Source organism: Homalodisca vitripennis, unplaced genomic scaffold, assembly GCF_021130785.1.
Source record: "Homalodisca vitripennis isolate AUS2020 unplaced genomic scaffold, UT_GWSS_2.1 ScUCBcl_273;HRSCAF=1894, whole genome shotgun sequence".
Taxonomy (NCBI): domain Eukaryota; kingdom Metazoa; phylum Arthropoda; class Insecta; order Hemiptera; family Cicadellidae; genus Homalodisca; species Homalodisca vitripennis.
In genome coordinates, this window is record NW_025776419.1 from 75,171 (window position 1) to 97,592 (window position 22,422).

The following is a 22,422-nucleotide window of genomic DNA, read 5'->3' on the forward strand; positions in this document are numbered from 1 at the left end:
CCATTATGAAGCTATACACATATAGCGCTAAAGCGCTGTCATAATGTTGTACCTGTAACAAGATGTGCACGTGTTCCAGTCACAAAGCAGTTTCCGGAATTCATAACTCACTGCTGTGATGAAAGAACTAACTTGTTAGAGAGAAAATGATTTGTGCTCAGGGACGAAATATAAATTCAAGTTCTTATTATTTAGGTGTTTCCATTCCGCGTATTCAAATAATATATAACACGATAACGAGTATCTAACTAGATAAAAACGTATTTTGTTAGCGTTTTCTCGATGTAGTGAAAAACCGTTATGTAAATAAATTCAAATAACAATAGAAAAGTTGTTTCGTGCTTGTAAATGATAAGCTTAATTTCAACATATTAAAAATGAAATCTTGTACTTTTTGTAATGGACGAGCCGATCCACTTTTAATCCTTATTTTAACTGTCTTCATGTGCTCCTGCCTATGGGAGGATCTTATCAGAGATTATATCGTGTATTTAAAATGAATTTATTAGTTTGGTCTAAAAACACTAATCAAAAACATACTACGATATTTTACTGGTAATAAGCATCAATACATACTGTACGCATATACTCGCAGGAAGAATATATATGAAATCCCTTTCAGTGAGCCTTGCTCTAATATCTTACTACCATATTGTGCTTGTAATAAATATTAATTTATTGTTTACGTAAATACTCACTAGAAGAATATATATGAAATCCCTTTCTATGAACCATGCTCTAATATCTTACTACCATATTGTGTTGGTAAGGAACATTAATATATAGTATGTAATTACTCACCAGAAGAATATATTGAATCCCTTTCAGTGAGCCTTGCTCTAAGTATCTTACTACCATATTGTACTGGTAAGGAACATTAATATATAGTTTACGTAAATACTCACTAGAAGAATATATATGAAATCCCTTTCTATGAACCATACTCTAATATCTTACTACCATATTGTAATGGTAATGATCATTAATATATAGTTAACGTAAATACTCACTAGAAAAATATACATGGAATCCTTTTCAGTGAGCCTTACTTTAAGTACCTTACCACCGTATTGTACTGGTAATGAACATTAAAATATACTTTACGTAAATACCCACTAGAAGTATATATATTGTAAGGTTTTGTAGTTTGGTTTAGTTTAAGATTAAGGTTGTGACATATTATGAGCAAGGGTTGCTGTGAGAGGATTTAATAACAGGTTAAATTGGCAGTACAAATACCCTCAAATGAACCAAACACATTTATTTGTGACAACATTTCTTTAAATTGATTAAAAATTTTAATTCACAATTGATTGCGTCAAATCGACATATAAGCACAAACCTTAATAACTTAATACTTTGAAAACCTATTTAATATTAAATTATTCATTACAATTTATTTTAAATTTAATTCATTATAACATTTACTAGTTAATTTTGAAGAGTTGCAAATAATTATGAGTTCAATGGACTAACGTGAGAAACTTTCTTTTAAATAGCTAAACATTTACATGAATTTACATTTTCGAAATTTTGAACATTTAAATAGATATGGAATTGAAAATAATTAATGAACCCTAAAATAAACTAAGTTCTTAAAATTACTTACATTTTATTTCACATCACACTTATTACGCCTAGAGATATTTTTCCGCACACGAACACAAACACTCCCGAACTTCACTTTTCGAATTCCCGGCCTCGACTTCCACCTCTCCTCCTTGTTCTTCAGTTTTGATGTTCTTCTCCCGGCAGCTCATTGACCACGCCTCTGCCAAATCTCTCCATCATAATTGGTGAGTAACAATTTTTCATATCAGCATGGCTGTACCTTACATTGTCGCATGGTTTTTACAAATAAGCATTTCCGCTGCTTAAGCAAGCATTTCCTGTTTGTTCACCATCGGCGTCTGGGCGGATGTGCGTATCTACTTACATCCGGAGGATGTTTGTCTCGAATTGTAATACAAGACTTCCTTTCCAGCAACTATCTGTACATTGATTCTATGAATTTTATTTTACTAATAATTACGTAAGTCTTACATTCCCCTGGCTTAATGACGATTCTACCTACGAATCGTACTTATTGTCTAATTAAGGTTATCCATTGGGTAGTCACGTTCATGTACTGTAGGCTTCAAGAATTTTTATTTTTGACGTTGTTAATGTGGATGAAGTAGAGGGCTATAAAAAGAAGTAGTGTTTAATATAGAATTCCAGGCTAATACAATGTACAAAATGAGTTCCGTGTTGTTTACTATGTTGTTGTCGTCGTGTAGCTGGAAGTGGTGTTGTCTTTGTAGCTTGTGAACGAAGCAGGTGAATGCGCATGTAGCTCGGAGAGTAGGTAGTGTTGTTGTGTTGAGAGTGCTGTGTAGACATCTTCCTTGTTGTCTGCCAAGTCATGTATTTGGTGTTCTGTCGCAATGTCAGAACACAATTCGAAGAAATCTCCGACGAACGTGAGCAATCTTCTGTTTCTATCTGGTTGTTGTCTTTGGATGAATGGGAGGTGTTCTGCTACCATTTGTTGATGTATGAGGGTTTGTAATGTGGAAAGGTTGTTCTGTATCTTGCAATAGGTTTGGGAGTTTGTTGAGGTTTTTAGGGCAGGAATTTAGAGAGGGTTCGTTTTTTAGGTAAATTTTGCTGTGTGTTTGAAAGGAATTTTTTTATGTAATAGGGATGGAACTGATATAAGGTAGTGTCTGAGGCATTGGAGTAAAGTACGCTCCTGTGAAGATTTGTACTAGAGGCTTATTGGGTTCTCCTATGTTGTGGGTTGATGTGCTGGCAAAGGTGGTCGAAAGAGGCATGGCAAGTGCTGTGAGTAGTAGTAGGAAGTGCTGTGAAAGACTTCATTTGTCTCGTGGGTGGTCGGGAACGGTTAGAGTGCTGTAGACTGATGTCTTGTAGATTTAGTGATTTTGTAGACTGGTTTCTCAGGTTGTATGTAGTTGGCCTTTTTGGTGTCATAATTTTAAAACTTAATATCTACAGGTTACATATATATTTTTAGGTTAATATTTTATAATTTAATACATATTTATGCCTAAGGTTTTTATTTTACAGAAATCTTTTATTGGCCTCTCGATGGTGTGTCGTATTTCCCTAGCTCGATGTAATAATGTTTTTTACTAAGCATCTTAATCTCTAGTGTTCTTAAATAAGGTTCGAAATTATGTTATTTTATTCACATTACAAAACGATACTACGCACCTTTTTTTCTGGGGAATATGTAATATCCCTTCTTTGTGCTTATTGTCCATAGTCATTATTATGATCATAATATATGTTGCCTAATCAAGGCTGTATAGTTTGTTAATGAGCAATATTGCTGTGCTAATACATACTATGTTAAATATATGTTACTTTCCTTCAATGTTAGATTAGCTATGTAACAATTAAACATGTTATATAAGTCATTTACATGTCATATATTGAAGTATTTGTTTATCCTAGGATTATATAATATAGAACATGTATGTCCTCTTTCTTTCAGATGCATCTCAGAAAATTGAGTCCTTGTAGGGTATATTATGTTAACACTGCTATCTACTAACTTAAATAAATATGATATATGTAGTACACTTTATCATATTTTATATTCATTATTACTAGGCTATGTATAACACGTATCCCTCAGGTAAATATAATATGTACGTTGTGTCAAGTTAGAGTACGCTTTGTTACTGTAGTAAACGAGTACGTGGGAAACATTACTTGCATACTGAGCTGTCTGAACCACCAGGGCCCTTGGCGACCCAGACCGCCGGTACAAGGCAATGCCCCCTAGTCATAGTCACAACACAGTCGGTGTAGTATAGCGTGGGAAGTTAGTTGAGTTAGCAGAAAAACTTATCTGCCTGGGAGACATACCAGAGTCACGGTCAAGTCTTACTAGCCAGTCTAAGTACGGTTACCGTGGGTTACAGGCTCTGCTCGTGTCGTGTCGTGTGTGCTGTGTTAGTGTCCTGTGTATTGGGGATTATCTATACCAATATCTTTGGTACGTGTAACCTATCACTTAATCACTAAATTACACTAAACCTCACATTAAAAATACAAAGTTAGGCGTTTTAATTTTCTGAAACTTTTATGTCTTTATTCTCTATCGTTTTCCGACACAACATCGAGATTTTAATATACATTTTTATTTCTGTTAGACTTACTTCAGTGACTCTCAAGGTTATATAACGTTATAATGAATCATTCAAAACCGTAATCAAGTTAAACCGGTCTCTCAAACTCCTGGAGTATAATACCTATTTTTTTAAAGCGATTCTTGCGTGACTATGTAGTAGCTTTTACCCTCATATATTATGAAATTATTGCGAAGATACTTTTCACTCTCTTCAAATTTTACTACTAGGCAGTGAGGGCACAGTGATGTTCATGAGAGATATTGTGTATTTTATTCTTGAATATTTTATTATTGCTCAAAGTCCCTTCATATTTGTTTTATATTCTCTTATAGAATAATTTCATTCTAGCAACATGTATTGGTTGTTCTGTTAACCTTCCCCTGTGGTAAATTTCTACTGCATATGTCACTTCGTTAATTTTTTTTCTTGACAACGAAAGGACCTCTAAATGGTGTTTGAAATTTACTATATTTTTTTGTGTGGTCTTTCGGGAAATGGACCAAGACTTCATCGCCGGGGTTTAAATCCAAATGAGTTTTGTCACGGTCAAAGTATTTCTTTTGCGCTTCCTGGGTTTTTTTCTTGATTTTTCGGCATATCTTTGCGTATTTGCTCTAAAATTTCTATATTTTCCAACACCATTTTTTCGGGATTAACCTGTAAATATATACAATCAGACGGTAAGTTAGCTTCGTAACTAAACATGAGGTAGTGCGGTGTGTAGCCTGTTGAAATGTTTACAGACGTGTTGTAGGCAAATGTAACTATTTGTAACATATTTTGACCAAGTTTGGGGTTTTTCCACAACGTAATGAAATATTGGCCTTTATTAGCGTGTGGTTGTATTTTCAACCGCACCTTGTACTTGTGACATATAAGCAGCGCCTGGCCTTTGTTTCAATCCCGAGTGCATTTAGTAACTGTGAAATTACAGAATTCATAAAGTGTGTTTTCCTCTGTCATGATTAATAATTCTTGGAAATCCAAATGTGCAGAATAGATTTAATAATTTTTGCGCTACGTGTTCGCATCTGCATTTCTACAAGGGGTTGCAAATGCCATTCTAGTGCAGGCATCGGTTTGCAACTAGGATATATTTGTAACCATTACTTTGTGTAATATTACCTACAAAGTCTATTGTTATTCTGTCAAAGGGTTTTATGGAGGGTGCAATAGGTTGTAGTAAGCCGTAATTTTTGTTCGTTTTTGGCCTACGTAGTTGACATTCTTCACAAGTTTTTGTATATTGGAGGATATCACGGTACATATTCGGCCAGTGATATCGTAATTTTATTTTTGAAGCTGTTTTGTAATGTGATAAGGTGTCCACCCGTGTAGGGGTTGTCATGGAATATTTTTAATATTTCTTGTGTTTGTTTTTGGGGTATAGCCAATAAGTTTCTAGTTTCTCGTCCGTTAAAAGTTTTGAAATATAACAATCCATCTATGTCTTCGTAATGTCTTGAAGCCCGTCTGATTTTTTTATTTACCGCCTCAGGTGAGGTCATCGCAAGGCGTATTTGTTTCAAATAACTGTCTTGATCTTGTAGTAGGGGTAGAATTTGTCTGTATTAAAGTATTGACAGTTAAACACACGTCCGTCAAATTCTTCATCCAAAGGTTGTTCTAAAGGATTTCTGCTTATGGGCGTCTGCTAACACGTTTGTAGCACCACGTTTATGTTTTTACTACAATGTCGTAGTCTGTTAATGACAGTGCTAATCTGTTTAATCTAGTGGAAGTGTGCTTACAATTTTTATAAAACTGTAATGCGGCACAGTCCGTATAAACTGTTGTTTGTCTACCAAGCGTGAATTCTCTGAAGTAGTTCACAGCATAGGTTAGCGCTAGCATTTCACGTTCAGCATTGCTGTAATGCATTTTGGGTATTTGAATATTTTTTTTGACATGTAATAAATTGGGTACATTCTATTATTTTCTTCATCTAACTGTACTAACGCTGCTCCGCATCCAATCAAACTGCTATCTACATAAATGTGTGCTTCCCTGTTGTCCTTCCAATGTGATAGTATTGTTGGGTTTGTCAAAAATTTGTTTGATTTTTATAAAAGCCTGTTCACATAGATCCGTCCATTTAAATGCCATGTTTTTATTTGAATCTTTTATTATCTCAGTAAGGGGTTGTGCTATTTTGGCATAAATTTTGGATGAATCTGCGGAAGAATCCTGTGCATCCTAAAAATTGTCTCACTTGCCTTACACAAGTTGGTCTTTTAAATTCGGTGATAGCTTCTACTGACTGTTTTTTGGGGTAAAATGCCTTCTCCTGATACCTCGTGTCCTAAAATGTTTACACTTTTGTAGAGAAATTTACACTTTTTTGTATTTAGTTTCAAATTAGCTTTTTCTAGTTCTTCTAATATAGTTTCTAGATTATGTAAGTCATTTTAAAAATGAAGTCACCATAACAAATTAGGTCATCTACGTAACAGATGACTTTATTATAAAGGTGACGGTTTAATATCGCATTCAAGGCTTTACTAAATAATGTGGTTGAAGTTGAAAGTCCCATTGGAAGTCGGCAAAACTGTAGAAGTCTATCAGGTGTTTTTATGGCTAGGATATGCTTATCTTCTTTCCTAACCTCCATGGAATAAAATGCATTTTTAAGGTCTAATTTTGTAAATGTGTGCGCTTTGTTCAAAGAGCTTAAAACCAGGTTTACTGAAGGAATGGGGTGGGCATCTGTTTTCAACTGTGCATTAACCTTCCTGAGATCAGCTACCATTCTGTCGCTTCCATCTTTATTTTTCACTAAAAATACTGGGCCTTGCATATTCTGTGTAATCCTGACATTCCTCTAATATTTTTTGCTTGTACTAAATCGTCCAATAATTTGTTTAATTGTTCCCTTTCTGTTTTACTCTGCCTATAACGGTGGTGAGTTTACAGGTTTCGTATTCGGTTTTAATTCAAGTTTAACAGGAGGTATGTTTTGCAGGAGTTAAATCGATTACCTTTGTTGTAAATATGTGTCTGTATTTTTGTAAAACATCAAGGACTTTTTTTGTGTTCTTGGAGGTTTAAATGTGGTGAGATATCAAATACTATGCCGTCCTTATCTGTCAATATTGTTTTTCCTGTGTCACTTGTAGTGGGATGGTGTTTCCAGGGTAGGCTGTGCTTCAAGAGTTGGGTAATGTATATGTCCTATTGTAGTATGTGCGGGTATCCTTTTTGGGAAATTTGATGCATTATAAAATATTTACAATTGTATCTGTACCATCTTCCCCTTTTCTGAAAAGATATGCATGACATTTCTTTTTTTATTCTTAGATTCCTATCTGTTTCGATGGCTGTTTCGAGACTCTATACCTTTTAAGGAGCTAATCCTAATATGCTGATGTGGTTGCTATAATTATGTCTTGTGGGGCTGTGTTCCATCTGTTATTTTGCTGTACTTCTAACTCCTGTGTGTTTTTAAAATTCTTGATGTCTAACTGCCACTGTTCATTCATAGGTATTATATGTTCAATCTGATATTTGGTAATGTTTATTGTTTTATTTTTATAGTTTAACTCCACGCAGTTCTGAAATAGGAATATGTTTCCTACCAATATTGGGCTGTTTAGATCAGGTGTCACATAAAACGTGTCTTCAAGTATTACTTTGCCAATTTTTATGGCGATTTTTGTCGAACCCAAAACTGTTAATGGTATACCGTTAGCCGATATCAACGAGGGTATGTTGCTAGTATTTAATTTTGTTGCACAAACTAGGTCTGCTCTAATAATGTTTATGTTACATTCCTGTATCTATAATGCAGGGTACTGGATGTCGAGGGTTTGTGGTCAAGGCTATGTCTATTGTTAGGAAAGGTATCTTCTTCGTAGTTTTATTTTTCGCAATTAAATATGAGTTCATAAATATCCTCTAATAATAATGTTTTATTTTTCCTCGGTCTCTGTGTATCCTGCCTTGCGTTATTTCTTGCAAGTTAGTACAATCTATCATATTCTGTTTCTTCTGTTACTCTATGTGATTTAAAATCTGTATAGTGTCTATCTCAATGGTTTCTTACCAATCCAGTATGTGTGTTTACCTCCACCATACTACAATCTGGGTCCTGTTTTTACGTGCGGTACTACCTTTAAATACGCTAGGTTTTATCTGTCCTGTAAAGTTTTCTGAGGACTGCAAGGTTTCTTGTAAAACTGGGTTTATTTATATTTGTTGCCCCCGAGGGGTTTGGTTCACTTAGGGTTGGGGTTGGATTGAACGCAGATTGAAGTTTCATGGTGTGTATAGGCTTTTGCATAATAGGTTGTTCAATTTCTTGCATCTTCTTTAAGGGTGGGAATTCTTGATTATAATCTATGGCTTTAAATATCACTTCTGAACTGGTCTTTCCAGGGGTTGATAGTGGTAGTACTTTGGGGTTAGTTGGAGTAAATGTCATAGACTTTATACATTTGTAAGTTTGTCGATTCCTTTGGTTAAGATCTATGGTGTTATTTGTTTTCGCTTTTGATAAGGGGGAAGTTCGGTAAGGGTTAGTGTGACCTCCCCCTATTTCCCGTTTTTTTGATGATTTTTGTTTATAATAGTTAGACTTGTAACATGATTCGATATTGTGGTTTGTTCGCTTGCAGTACCTGCAGAACAGCTCTTGTGTATTGTTGGTTTTAGGTGCCAAGCAGTTTACTTTGGGTTTGAGAAGTTAATGAACGTTGCTTGAACCAGCATTGTTCAGTATTATGGTTGTCTTTACGGCAAATAGTGCAATACCTATTTTTGTCTAGCAGGTTGTATTTGGGAATGGTTTTGTCTTCTCCTATCACTGAAAGTAACGTGTTTTAATCATAGGTGGCCTTTGGGTTTGTTTGGGGTAGTTTGAGCTTTCCATATATCTATTCTGGTGAGGACTAGGTGTTCTATCATATCTTGGCTTATATTTTTGAGTTTTCATACGGGGATGGAGACCTTTCGTACCTGTGGTTATGATTTGAAATTTGGTTTGTAGTTAGGGTAGCTACTAAATTGGTTAGGGTGTTAACTTCTGTTTGTAGTTTATGGATGATGTTTTGTTCATATAAGGGTGTACTATAGGGTCTGTTTGCTGCAACCCTATTGTACCTTTCTTTGTTTTTTCATTTTTTTTTTAGAACTAGCTGTTCTGTAATTTTTAAATTAGTCTCTAGATCACTTAAGGTGTCGCTTTTCAGGCCTATAACTCGTTCACTAGATTTTCTGGTTTTAGTCCCTGTATGATAAAATGTATAATTTGCTTGTCCTGTAATTGTAGGGTCATATCTTCGGCATGTTGTTAATATATCTAAAAAATAGGTTAGTGTTGGCTCCGTTCTCTCCCTGTATTTTGTGTTCTAAAATAATTTGTAGACTCTGGGTTTGTGCTAATGGAGTGAAAGCCTCTATGAAACTTTTAGCAAGTTGATCCCATTGTATGGCTACCCCTCGTTGTTTTTGACGTGACAACGTCTTAAATTAGGTTGCGGCTCGGAGTCACTCATGAAAAAGTGTAACGCCCGGTAACGTTACGATGCCCGTCCAGTGGGTCCGCCGCACGGGATCCGCACGGGATAAAGCAGATAACTGTGGGTCCGCCGCACGGGATAAAGCAGATAACTATGTTTATTCGTGAAAATGTGGAGTGCTTTAGATTCGTCATTTACAACTACTACAACAATAAATGAAATAATTGTACACTGATATTTCATTATCGTAAACTATGATTGATTGATTAATTGTTAGATTGACACAAAAGTTGAGAAACTGAGTTTATAGGTTATGTCATACTATTGACCAAATGGTTGATAGTGTTAAGTAAATTATTAGTTTAAAATCACTCTGCAAATCAATCGTAATTCAGTCGATTGAGAAGAAACAGCGCGTATTGCTAGTCAAACATTTAAAATAACAAATTATAAACCTCTAACCTGTCATAACAGTGCGACCAAACAAACGAACTAAACCGACAATCCCACCCGCGCGGAGTTAGAATTTAACTGTGTTTTAGCAAGAATTTCAAAATTCCAATTTTAGTAAATGTTTTATTCAAACTTTACCATTTACAATAACAAATTTTAATTAATTTCAAATTATGTACAATGTTTTAGTAAACAAATATATTTCCTATAGTTAAAAATTTGTGCAATTCTTATTTTCATTCAATTCCTTGTTCCTATTGTGCAATTTAATAATATTCATATCAATAAATATTCTACCGAGAAAAAGACGTTGTCACGTAAAATCTTCGCCCGTAAAACCAAATTTACAGGCAACCATAATTTTTTGCTTTGTAGTGTTTTGAACCAAGTTAGTGCTGTGCCTGAATAAATGCGCTGGGAATAAATTAACTTTAGTGTTGTCTGTCCATCTGTTTGAAGTTGCTGCCACTAGGAATTGTCTAAAAAATCTTGTGGATTTTCGCTCTGGAGACCTGTGTAAGTCCCAGCTGATATTAACGGTATGTTTTCCCCATGGTTACTGTGTTCGTTCTGTCAGGTAGTGTGAGTGGCTCGTAAATGTTGTGCTAAGGTTGGGAGTGCTTGTGTCTTGATGTCCGCCTCAGAGTTTATGTACTGTGTCTTATGGTATTAAATCTATCATCTAGTATGGTTTCCATTTAATTATAAATGTCCATTGACGTACCTAGTAGTTTACTTGGCTTTACTCTAATTACGAGTTTGAAAATATTTTTGTGTTATTGGAATTTAAATTTATCTTTTAGGTAAATGAGTGGTTTGTCACTGAAGTAGGCTATTTTTAGTTAAAATACTTTCTTATGAATATTATTTAGTTCTAATTTATACCTAGCCTATGAAAACTATGTGCTTGCCCATGTGAGGAGTTTTGAATGTCAACCGAGTTTTAGCGCCTCCACCATGTAAGGTTTTGTAGTTTTGGTTTAGTTTAAGATTAAGGTTGTGACATATTATGAGCAAGGATTGCTGTGAGAGGATTTAATAACAGGTTTAGATTGGCAGTACAAATACCCTCAAATGAACCAACACATTTATTTGTGACAACATATCTTTTAAATTGATTAAAAAATTTTAATTCACAATTGATTGCGTCAATCGACATATTAAGCACAAACCTTAATACCTTAAACTTTGAAAACCTGTATAATATTTAAATTATTCATTACAATTTATTTTAAATTTAATTCATTATAACATTTACTAGTAATTTTGTAGTGTTGCAAATAATTATGAGTTCATGGACTAACGTGAGAAACTATCTTTTTTAAATAGCTAAACATTTACATGAATTTACATTTTCGAAATTTTGAACATTTAAATAGATATGGAATTGGAAAATGATTTAAATGAACCCTAAAATATACTAAGTTCTTAAAATTACTTACATTTAATTTAACATCACACTTATTACGCCTAGAGATATTTTTCCGCACACGAACACAAACACTCCCGAACTTCACTTTTCGAATTCCGGCCTCGACTTCCACCTCTCCTCCTTGTTCTTCAGTTTTGATGTTCTTCTCCCGGCAGCTCATTGACCCACGCCTCTGCCAAATCTCTCCATCATAATGGTGAGTTAACAATTTTTCATATCAGCAATGGCTTGTCCCTTACATTGTCGCACGGTTTTTACAAAATAAGCATTTCCGCTGCTTAAGCAAGCATTTCCTGTTTGTTCACCATCGGCGTCTGGGCGCGGATGTGCGTATCTACTTACATCCGAGAGGATGTTTGTCTCGAATTGTAATACAGACTTCCTTTCCAGCAACTATCTGTACATTGATTCTAATGAATTTTATTTTACTAATAATTACGTATGTCTTACAATATATATATATATGGAAATCCCTTTCAGTTAGCCTTACCTTAAGTACCTTACCACCGTATTGTACTGGTAATGAACATTAAATATACTTTACGTAAATACCCACTAGAAATATATATATATGGAATCCCTTTCAGTGAGCCTTACTGTACCTTACCACCGTATTGTAATGGTAATGAACATTGAAAGATACTGTACGTACATACTCACAGGAAGAATAGTTGCGGCATCCCTCTCAGCGATCCTTGCTCTAAAAATCTGATTTGGTTCTTCGAAAGGTCCCTAAAAATATTAAATAAGTTAACATAGTTACAATAATAGTCTGTTTACAAAATAATGCTTCTTATATTCTTACGAGTTGGTTTCACAAACTGCAATTTTAAATATATTTGAGCTGTTGTTCATTCCTTAAATTTATTGTGTTGTTTGATTTATTTTATATTCAATATTGATTCTTAAAAATCAATAGAATGATATATTTTTATGACACAATTTTCGGATAATATTAAATTTTAACAAACAAAGTGTTTATTGTGAAGTGACCATTATAATACAGTAACCATTATAGTACATTAATATTTATTAATTTACATACTTAAATATTCATAATCTTTAGTTTCTATTTTTAAGCCGCTGAGTAAGTAAAATAAAATTTTTCTTTTTTACACATTGCTTGCCCATTAACATTGCTGAAATATTTCGAGAGCCAGACTTCAGTGACAGATGTTAAGTTAGAGGCGATTACATTTAACATCTGTTAAATGGAAATGGCTCTCCACAGTGAAGCCGAAGTATTTTAAGAATGAAGGCCTAATTGCGTAAGCAATGTTTCAACGCCGTTTAAACCTGTAAAATGTATACATTGGTTTTACATAGACCTCTTGTTAACAACATGGGTTTCAGTAACTGTTCTATTGTTTGCAAAGCTTTATTCTGTTAACTTTTAAAATATTTTGTCACTAATCTTGTATTACCAAAAGTTATATAACAAGAATAATTATTTCTTAAATTATCCTTCCGTTCAGTTATAAAAAGTATACATGTTAAACACATAGAAAACTAGTAACATTTATTAAAGGTTAATTTTTTGATGCTATTAAAAAAAGTTTAAAATCACTAGATGTTATGTTTAGAAATTAAAATGTAATAAGGCTATAATTATTTGTTAAATTCTTACTAAAATACTACCAAATCAAATACTTTAGTACTTTTATATAGAGTACATATATTACATATAGACATTTTGGATTTTTATCATATACCTAATATTGACCAGCTTAATGCAAATTTGATTCGCGTGCAGTAATATGATTAAACAAATAAAAAAATTATTAAACACAAATAATGCACTATTATCATTAAGGCGAATTATAACTTATTAGTTATAATAAATTAATTAAATATAAATTTCAATTTCAATCTTTTTACTGTCGTAGACATGTATTACATGTATGGCAAAAGTCAGTAGTACATTATTAATAATTAACATATAAGAATACAATAGTTGTATGAAAGTTAAGCTGAGTAAGAACTAATTTTACATTAAATAATAAAAGAATACAAATGATTAATAAAATAGAGTTTAGGCTAGGAACTCCCCAACCGAGTTCCTACATACTTAAGTTATAATTAAATACATCACTTACAGCCCATTTAAGCTTCTGAGACCCACAAATGCTCCAGGTTCAATAATTCTAATACTTTGTTCACTCAAGTCTCTGAAACAAACATACAAGTACACTGTAAATTACAAAAACAAACTTTTATTAACAATAAAACTCTTACTTAAAAATTATTCGTATTTTATTTATAATCTGTTCCAATGCCTCGTTCCTTACTGACTGACGATGGATGATTAAAATGAATCCTTATTAGGGCTATTTACGTTTTCCATGTGTCACAAAACAGAAACAACACATTTAGAGTAAGTATTATTCATTTTAAATATGTTTGATATGGTATGGTGGCAATACGGACGACGGACGTTGAAATACGACCTTTACAGCACTTACATGACAATTTATCGATGAATGGGATTCACAGACACGACGTCGTATTCATCCTATTTCAAATAATGTTTTACATTTGACAGGGACATGTCACGTGTCACTTACTCTGTTGGAAAAGCTCCAAGAACTATTTCCAGATGACTAAACTGTAATGGCGACGTTACATGGATTGATTTAACTCTCCTGTCAGCTTCGTTTCTAACAATGAAATGTTGAACACTCCCATGGAAGTCATTTGATCATGTTTTTGTTTTTACATGATTTATGGAACAAGATACATATTGTTTCATATTTATAAAACACATTTAACCTAACATGTAAATGCTATGAAGTATGAGGTGTATTTAATGTACGTACTTAAACATAGTCATGTTTTATATGCTGTTTTAAAATACCGTTTTTCAAGTTAACATTCAGTTATTCTAAGTGCCATGACTAAAACATATTGCACGTAACCCCTTGTTACGGGGTCTCGACAGAAGGTGACTTCTAGGTGCAACCTCGCACGTCCTGAAAATCCTATCAATCTGGGAACAAACTCAAAGGTACATTTAGAACTAAGTGAGGGGTTTCCACAACTTCTTATCCTAAGGGAAAAATTCGCAATGGCTTTCTTATACACAAAAACATATTTATTACAATAGTAATGTCTATTTTGGTGAGCATGTTTTGGATTCCTAATTTACCAGACTTAAATAAGGTTACTTCTCATTAGAAATGGATATATTTATTTATTCTTCTTTTATTTATCATTTGGAAAAGTAGGTGAAGGACCTTGTACTTAAACCTAACTAACTTACATAACATTTTGATGTTACGTAATAAACTAAGATTTGTAGGTTCCTATTTTCTGATCTCGTTTAGGTTTATCAGAATATAAGCTTCTGGACACAGTTTAGTTCATGTAGTGAACCGTATCACGGACTTATAAATAAAATATCCCAGCATTCGTGATGTGCTTTCTTAGGGATATTATACACCTTTCTATAAACTTTTGTAATCTGATTTCATTATAATGCACGATGTAATATTAACAATTAAATTTTTGATAAATACACTTCATTTTGTCTACTAAAATTTTATAGATGTTACTTCAATGATATTTTCTGTCAAATAAATGTATGCCTGAATATGTGCTTGGAAGCACATAACCTACTAGAATATTCATCTGTTTTATAGAAGGTGAGTTAACAGTTGAATTAAGATCCCGAGTGTACCTATATTTTATTGCATCATCTGGTATCCGACGCTGTTTCAGCCTTGACTCCTGGAATCTGGAGTCATATTCGCCTAAAGGGATCCAAAGAAAGTTGAAGACGAAGACACTCAAAACGAACTTCTATAAATATGTGAAGTGTTATTCTCATTGTCTCATCAGGTGCACAATTAATTGAGTACACTACGATGTTTCAGACACGATCTCTAAGCATGATGGAGCAACAGTTTTGTACACATAAAGTAGCTATAGTAGAAAGAGTTGATTCAATTCGAATGTTGAATTTAGCCCCAGTTCACCTTCATTTCATTGTATATATATATATATATATATATATATATATATATGTATATAAATATACAAAAAATTTTTACATAAATGTAATATTTATTTAAAGTAAACTTTAATTTCATTTTCAACAACCATCTTTAGTTTACTAAAGTTACTTTCCTTAAAATGTAATTCTATAAAAATCCTATATTCCTTGTAAGAAGATGTCGCCAAAGCCGAATCGAAGACATTCTATGGATGACTTCCATATAGGGGAATATGAGGAAAACAAAAGCCTTAAATTGACCTTATTTATATTTTTACTTGTTTGAATAATTTACTGTGATAGTCCTCCAAAACATTCTTGCAACGCTGATCTATTTTCCTAAGTCCTTAAGCCATTATGTATGTATCAGAGACGTAACCTTAAACACACTTTATATTAAGTTCTAGGAATCTTTTCTTGAGAAACAAGTCATAATAGAATGTTACAATGAATTAAATGGGAGGTAATATATTGATGATAAAGAGCTTATTAAAGAGACTTACAACGTCTTCAGCGATGTCAAGCCGTAGAATGCCATTGTCTCCAATACCTCTATCTTATTGCCTTGTAAGTGTCTGTAACAAAATATGAAGTTATCTTTAATGAAACTGATAAAATAGTGTCAGAAATTTAATTAACGACGATTATTACCCACCGTACATTCAACCAACAACCATGACCTAAACATTCGATAGTCTAGACACTATTATTTTTAGTGATCTCTTTAATGTGAATTTTTCCAAAAATAAATTTAATAAAAGTTGTCTCGATAGAACAAGACCATTTTTAGCATATTTGTAACAAAGAATTTTGTAACATCCTTGATTTATTAGGCTTAAAATGAAAGTATTATTTATTTTAATAGTGAATAAACTATAGGAAAATGTTATTTAGGGTTATCACTGGTCTGATTGCTGAATATGGCTCCTCTCAGCAAGTGCGAAATATAAATTGAAATTTATTGTTTCAGAAATTTTTGTGGCGGTAAAACCCTAGGAAATTGTTATAATTTTTTCAGTTAGACGTTGTTTGTTTCTAGAATTCCCTCTACATTTTGATGGAATATGGTAAAATTTTTAACAGTCTGATCAATTTAGTAACAAGTCAACTACAAATGTCTAAAATATCCAACAGATTACTAAGGAGGTTCACATATTGTGATCAGTATGTCTGAAAATATTCCAATCACAGAATACTTATTCAGAACATCAGCATTTTATATTCTCTGCATTGATTCTTACCTATAGGATGTTCAGAGATGTCTTTTCATTCAGACCAGAATGCCTTGTAAAGTTTTAATTACATAAAGCTTGCTTCCATGTATGAGTAAGGCGGCTAGGAAATAATATTCCTCCCAAGGATACCTGGTGAATTTTTGGAATCTGTATAATATATGACAACCCTATTGGAGCCTAACCAAATAGTACATAGTAGAAATGACAATGTTTCTAACGATTTTAAAGAATTACCATAAGCGTCGCTCTATTAAATGTAAATTTTATATTGATTTATTATGTCAATAAAGGTTAAAAAATATTACAATCCATATATTCGTGAGTTGTTAGATGATTATTTTAGTCTAAGGAATAAGAAAAAGAGGTATTGTGATCATTGTGTTTGTTATTTTATAATTACCACGTTTTTATTTAGTCAGACGTTTTGCACTTATTTAGTGAAATATATCAAACTGGCAGTTCATATGGAGCAGGTAAAAGGACACGTGAAAAAAATATTAATCACGAATTTGTTTATGGATTCTTAAAGTAAATTAATTACACATTTCCATATTACTCATAAAAATGACAGTCATTAGAAGGATCAATAAATTTTACAGAACAATTTATAAAAAGAAGTAGCGCAATCAACCAATAACAATAACGAGTAACATTTATAAACCATGTTGCTAATAAGGAATCTTACAGGCCTTTGACAGACGCCAGACCGGTGAAGGAGCCGTTAGCCAGGCGAGTGAGTTGGTTGTTGTGGAGGTCCAGCACTGACAGTTGCCAGAGAGTGGCGAACATTCCAGGAAGAAGGTAAACAATGCTGTTGTTGCTCAGATCTCTAAAACATACATATTTTTTAGTTACGTCTATGCACAATTCTAAGAATGGCCTGTTCAGACAACATTGCAAAGTAAATTTATTATCATGCTAGTTCGTAAGTTGATCTAAAGCAAATTTTAATTAGATCCTAAAATTACAAAATTTAACTGTGTGAAAAGAAAAAAAATTGTTCACGTATAACTTTTTTTAAACTTTTTGATGAAAAAATTAGAAATTTTACCAGTAGAAAAGAAACTCTAATATCATTCGAGAAAATTATAAGATACCAATCAATAATGCAGCGCAGGCTTTCAACATATTTTTTTATATTAATACATATTGCAAGTTTTGTAAAAAATATTTATTTTTATAATAGTTTTTTTATAAGAAACCCGCGATGACTACAGCGTGGATTCCAAACTTTTACTGTGTTCAATAAAAGTTCTATTAAAACATTTTAAAAAAGTATTTAAACATAAAATAAGATTTTATCATACTGTATTCACTACCGCTTCACTCTTGTCTTTCTGTGTCTATTTTCTTCTCTTTCTTTATCTCAATCTCTCTCTTTATTTTCCAGAAACAGATTTCTCGTAAATTTTTTAAAACTACAAATATTAGGTTTGACGTGTGTGTATTGCAATCCGAGTCAATTTGAAAACATTTAATTTTGTCTGTGGCCTTTATTTTATAATAACAGTGATAAGTAAATTAAAAGAGTGTTTGTACCGAGGAGAGGAAAATAATTTTAAAACTTTTGTAAGTATTAAACATAAATACTTTTGAAAGGAATTAATACGAAATCAGTATCGCATACTCCCTAAATCGATTAAAGATACGATATCACATGAAATTGTTTCATATTACGCATTGTGCAGAGACATTTGAGACGTGCAATTGCAAATACTGATCAGATTATATTTCCATTTATCTGTTTGCGCTGTTCTTTTTAACCTCACTCTATGCTTGTTTGATGTTACTTTATGTACAAGTACTCTGAAAAAGCTTTTACGCATTTATTCGGTCTCGATGTTTTATCTGATGGTACTTCACGGATTATTAAAATTTATGTACAAAATTTAATCTGTAGCCTAAACTAATTTTGAGACATCCTTTGGACAGATCGTATATCAAACAATTTAACAAAAGAGAAATTGACTCGAAATCACGCATCATAGAATTCATTCTTGTAGAAATGGAGTTTCTTACAAAATTTTAAGTCTATACAACCTATTTCGGCATAACTTACCTTATGATACACCTACATTTATGTTCATTGTATTGGATTTAATATCAGTGATAAAATATTAATATTAACATGCGGACAGAATTACAGGTAGACTTACATACAGACAGTAAATGACTTTTTTCTGCCCCACGAGTGGTAGTCTTCGCTAAAACTCAACCAATTAGACTTTTGTATTCAAAACTAAAAATATATTTAAATAGTTCTTTTACGAAACGTAAGATATTAGGTACAAATAATCAGCAGGCATCTTTCGTTTTGGATATAATGCTCGAACCAAAGATGTGAAATGTTTCTTATATTGGTCAAAAGTAGAAAGGTTATGACAAAAACGCTTAATTTTAGGAAACATTTATTACTCCAAGATAGGGCTATTTATTTAAAAGAATTAAATCGTATCTCCTAAAAATATTTAAAAAATTTACAGGTTTCGATACACATTTTAAATATTTTTAGTCCGTAATAATTTCTTTAAATCGAGTATCAGAAATATTTCAATTTATTTCTTTTATTGTATGAATTAAATGGATGGAAATAAATAGATGTATGGATTTCCCTTAAATACTGCATCATAAAAATATTACACATTCAACTGTAAAAATTAAACCCACGTCACGCCCTAATTTATAAATCACTGCGGTTAATTATTATACATTAAAACGGTTCATTTCCTCAATGTACAGTTTTATATTTAGTCAAGCAGTCGTGATTCATTGTTTTCTCGATAATTAAAGTTACAGTTAGTTTAATTTAATGCAACAATAACAATAATGAAGATTAATACAATTGTTAATGTATCAATTAGTACCATTCTCTAGGGTTTGTTATGATTACAGAGTTATTCGGTGAAATAATGTGTATTTGCGTTGAATGAGGAATTATTATAATAAAATCCTACTTAAGGAATAATAGAAAAATTTTTAAAACATCTAATAACTAAAAATTACTTATTTTAAATAAAAATTATTAAAAGATAGTAAAACTCAATTTTTTCACTGAACGCATAGATTAAGCCTACAGCCATAATACATTAAAACAAATATTAATTTGTTAATTTAAAACAGCTTGTAAACCTGGTGGTGCAAATCTTATTTAGACTATCGATTTGTTGCTCCAATCGCTTGGTTATGTATATTTTATCACAGTTCAGTTGTAATTAACAAATTTTTACTTGAACTATTTATCATTATAGGGAAGCATAAGAATGTTTTACTATACATGTATTTAAACAGCAGAATTAAAAACCTACTTACAGATAAATGAGCCTGTCGAGATGAATGAATGTTTGGTTGTTCATCGTCTCACTTAGGTTGTTGCTTCCAAGGTAACTGAAAAGTGGAGATATTAAATTTATACAGTTAAAAGTGTAAAATTCATTATTAACCATATTTAGGTAATTCTAGCTGTTACAAATTCACGATTGAATATAAATTATTGATGAACGTAATAGTAAATAATGTTGACAAAACATGCTCAAAACCAGAGCAAGTTTTAATCTAAGTGTTTATACTATTAAATATGGATAAGATAAGCGACAAAATCAAGGACAAGGTAGCAGTTAGCATTTCCGCAACTTGTTAGTGAGCCTGAGCTAGAATTATAAAATTTAAATTATATTGTCTTTCACTCATAACCTGTAAACAAAAATCATTTCACATTCGAATAAAACTTCTTCTAATCGAGTAAATGCCGAAATTGGACTGAAAGTGTGAAGCACTCACGAGTTATATGTACTTTAAAATCAAAAAGTAATAAATTAGTATAATGATTACAAATTCCACAACTTCATTTAAGGAAATTTTAAGAAACATATCTTCTACAATACACTTTAAGTAATCTCAACGTGAATTCTGAAAAAACCCCAATTACAAAAATGTTTTCGTATCTATAACTTGTTTGGGAAATAGAAGGGGTTATTATGTATACCTTAATTTTGCTTTGGAATTTTTAAATTGCTTTTGTATCTTAATCTTTTTAAATGTGGAATACTACAGCCAGGTGTATACATTATAATGTGATATTATAGATGATTGGATATAATCTGTTTTATTAACATAAGTAATGCATGACTTTCATGTTATTTGAACATAACTTACTGTAACTATATTATACAAGAAACTACTCACAACCAAGTTATCTCTTTCTCAGCGTCTACCGGTACATGTGTCAGCCCTCTTCCTGTACAGTTGATGTGTACATCCCGGCAATCGCAGTGGGGGGACATCAGAGAGCAGGAGAAAGCTGGAACAGTCACCAGTAACGTAAAAGTAAATTAAAGTAATGTATTATTTTACCATGTGAAGTTAGGTCTAAGAAGCTCTCTCTAACACAACCTCGGGATCAACGGCTTCAAAGTGACTTCTGAACAACCACCAATGTATGTATTTGTTTGTTAGTTATACAAGTTGTTTGTATTAGTTGTAATCCTTTCTTTTCAATGCTGTTAGTATTTTTGGTTATACTTTTAAAGAAATTTTTTTTTATTCTGTTATACATTAATATAGCTTTTAGGTAAGGGTATGTAAATTTAGGAAATAACTCTTCCCAGCACTCTGACCTGTAGTCTTGCTGGGAATTTTTCATACGAATAAGCTTTGTTTTCTCGTATATACTAAGTATGTGGAATAAAGTAATTTGATTTGATTTTACTGGCAGCGGAGGGAGCTACTTTCAAGGACAGGATCGCTCAGCGGTATTCTCCGTACCCGCTACCCTGTGTTATTGCCATTTCTATGGAGGCAGTAACAGAAATCAAGAAGATAATGAAAGAAAGAATATTTTTCATCATTTTTATTTAAATATTTGGTCCTCACGTTTTTGTATTATGGTGTTATAATAGCTTTGATCCGCACGTACGATGATCGGTTTAAAATATTTCAAGTGTAAAATGTGCAATTTAAAAAACCTACCTTATAATCGATTTAGTTCTAAGGAAATCTGTTCTCTGCAGATTACACGAAAAACTAGGTTTTCTGCTTATACTATGCAAATTGGCCCTCGACTACAAGACTAATGTATCTCAAGCAAGCAAGAATGACAGGTATAATCCTCGGCACTTTAGAAATATTGAACTAAAAAATTTCATTTTTTTAACATTATCAATTGTGCTAAAAATTTTCAAACTTAGCTATCGGTTTACCCAAATACTAGTATTCCATTATGTTACAGACAGTCTTTAAACTTATAACGACAGACAATAACCTAGTTTGCAGTTATAACACGAGTGACAACTTTGTAACTCATAACAAAGCTTGCAACTTATAATTATTTAGAATGACCTAGTTTTTAGCTCATAATGAAATGTGAGAATACAGTTTGTTTTGCTTCAATTCTCTCTCTCTCTCTCTCTCTCTCTCTCTCCTCTCTCTCTCTCTCTCTCTCTCTCTCTCTTTCTCTCTCTCTCTCTCTCTCTATCTCTCTCTCTCTCATTCTCTCTCTCTCTCCTCTCTCTCCCTCTCCTCCTCTCTCTCTCACCCACCTCCCTCTGTCTCACAGCTTAGAATTTCAGGAACTTTATTGATTTGTGAATTTGCAATTCTTTTTCCTCTTTTATAATAAATATGATAATGTTTATTGGTGAAGATAGAAAGACTACATTATAAATTATATATATATATATTATATATATATATATATATATATATACATATATTT

At 32.4% G+C, this 22,422-nt stretch overlaps 1 protein-coding gene across 1 annotated transcript in view; it reads right to left on the reverse strand.

Annotated features, from left to right (window-relative positions):
• The window catches only part of LOC124370552 (G-protein coupled receptor GRL101-like), a 45,053-nt gene extending 24,050 nt beyond the window's left edge, over positions 1-21,003 (reverse strand). Inside the window, exons 1-6 of the mRNA XM_046828840.1 lie at positions 20,895-21,003; positions 20,022-20,096; positions 17,398-17,541; positions 15,981-16,052; positions 13,583-13,654; positions 12,147-12,218 (exon numbers count right to left, since the gene is read on the reverse strand). Of these exons, the coding sequence (XP_046684796.1) occupies positions 12,147-12,218; positions 13,583-13,654; positions 15,981-16,052; positions 17,398-17,541; positions 20,022-20,096; positions 20,895-20,992 (533 nt within the window). The 5' untranslated portion in view covers positions 20,993-21,003. The remainder of the gene's footprint in view (positions 1-12,146; positions 12,219-13,582; positions 13,655-15,980; positions 16,053-17,397; positions 17,542-20,021; positions 20,097-20,894) is intronic.
• Between the last annotated feature and the right edge of the window lie 1,419 nt (positions 21,004-22,422).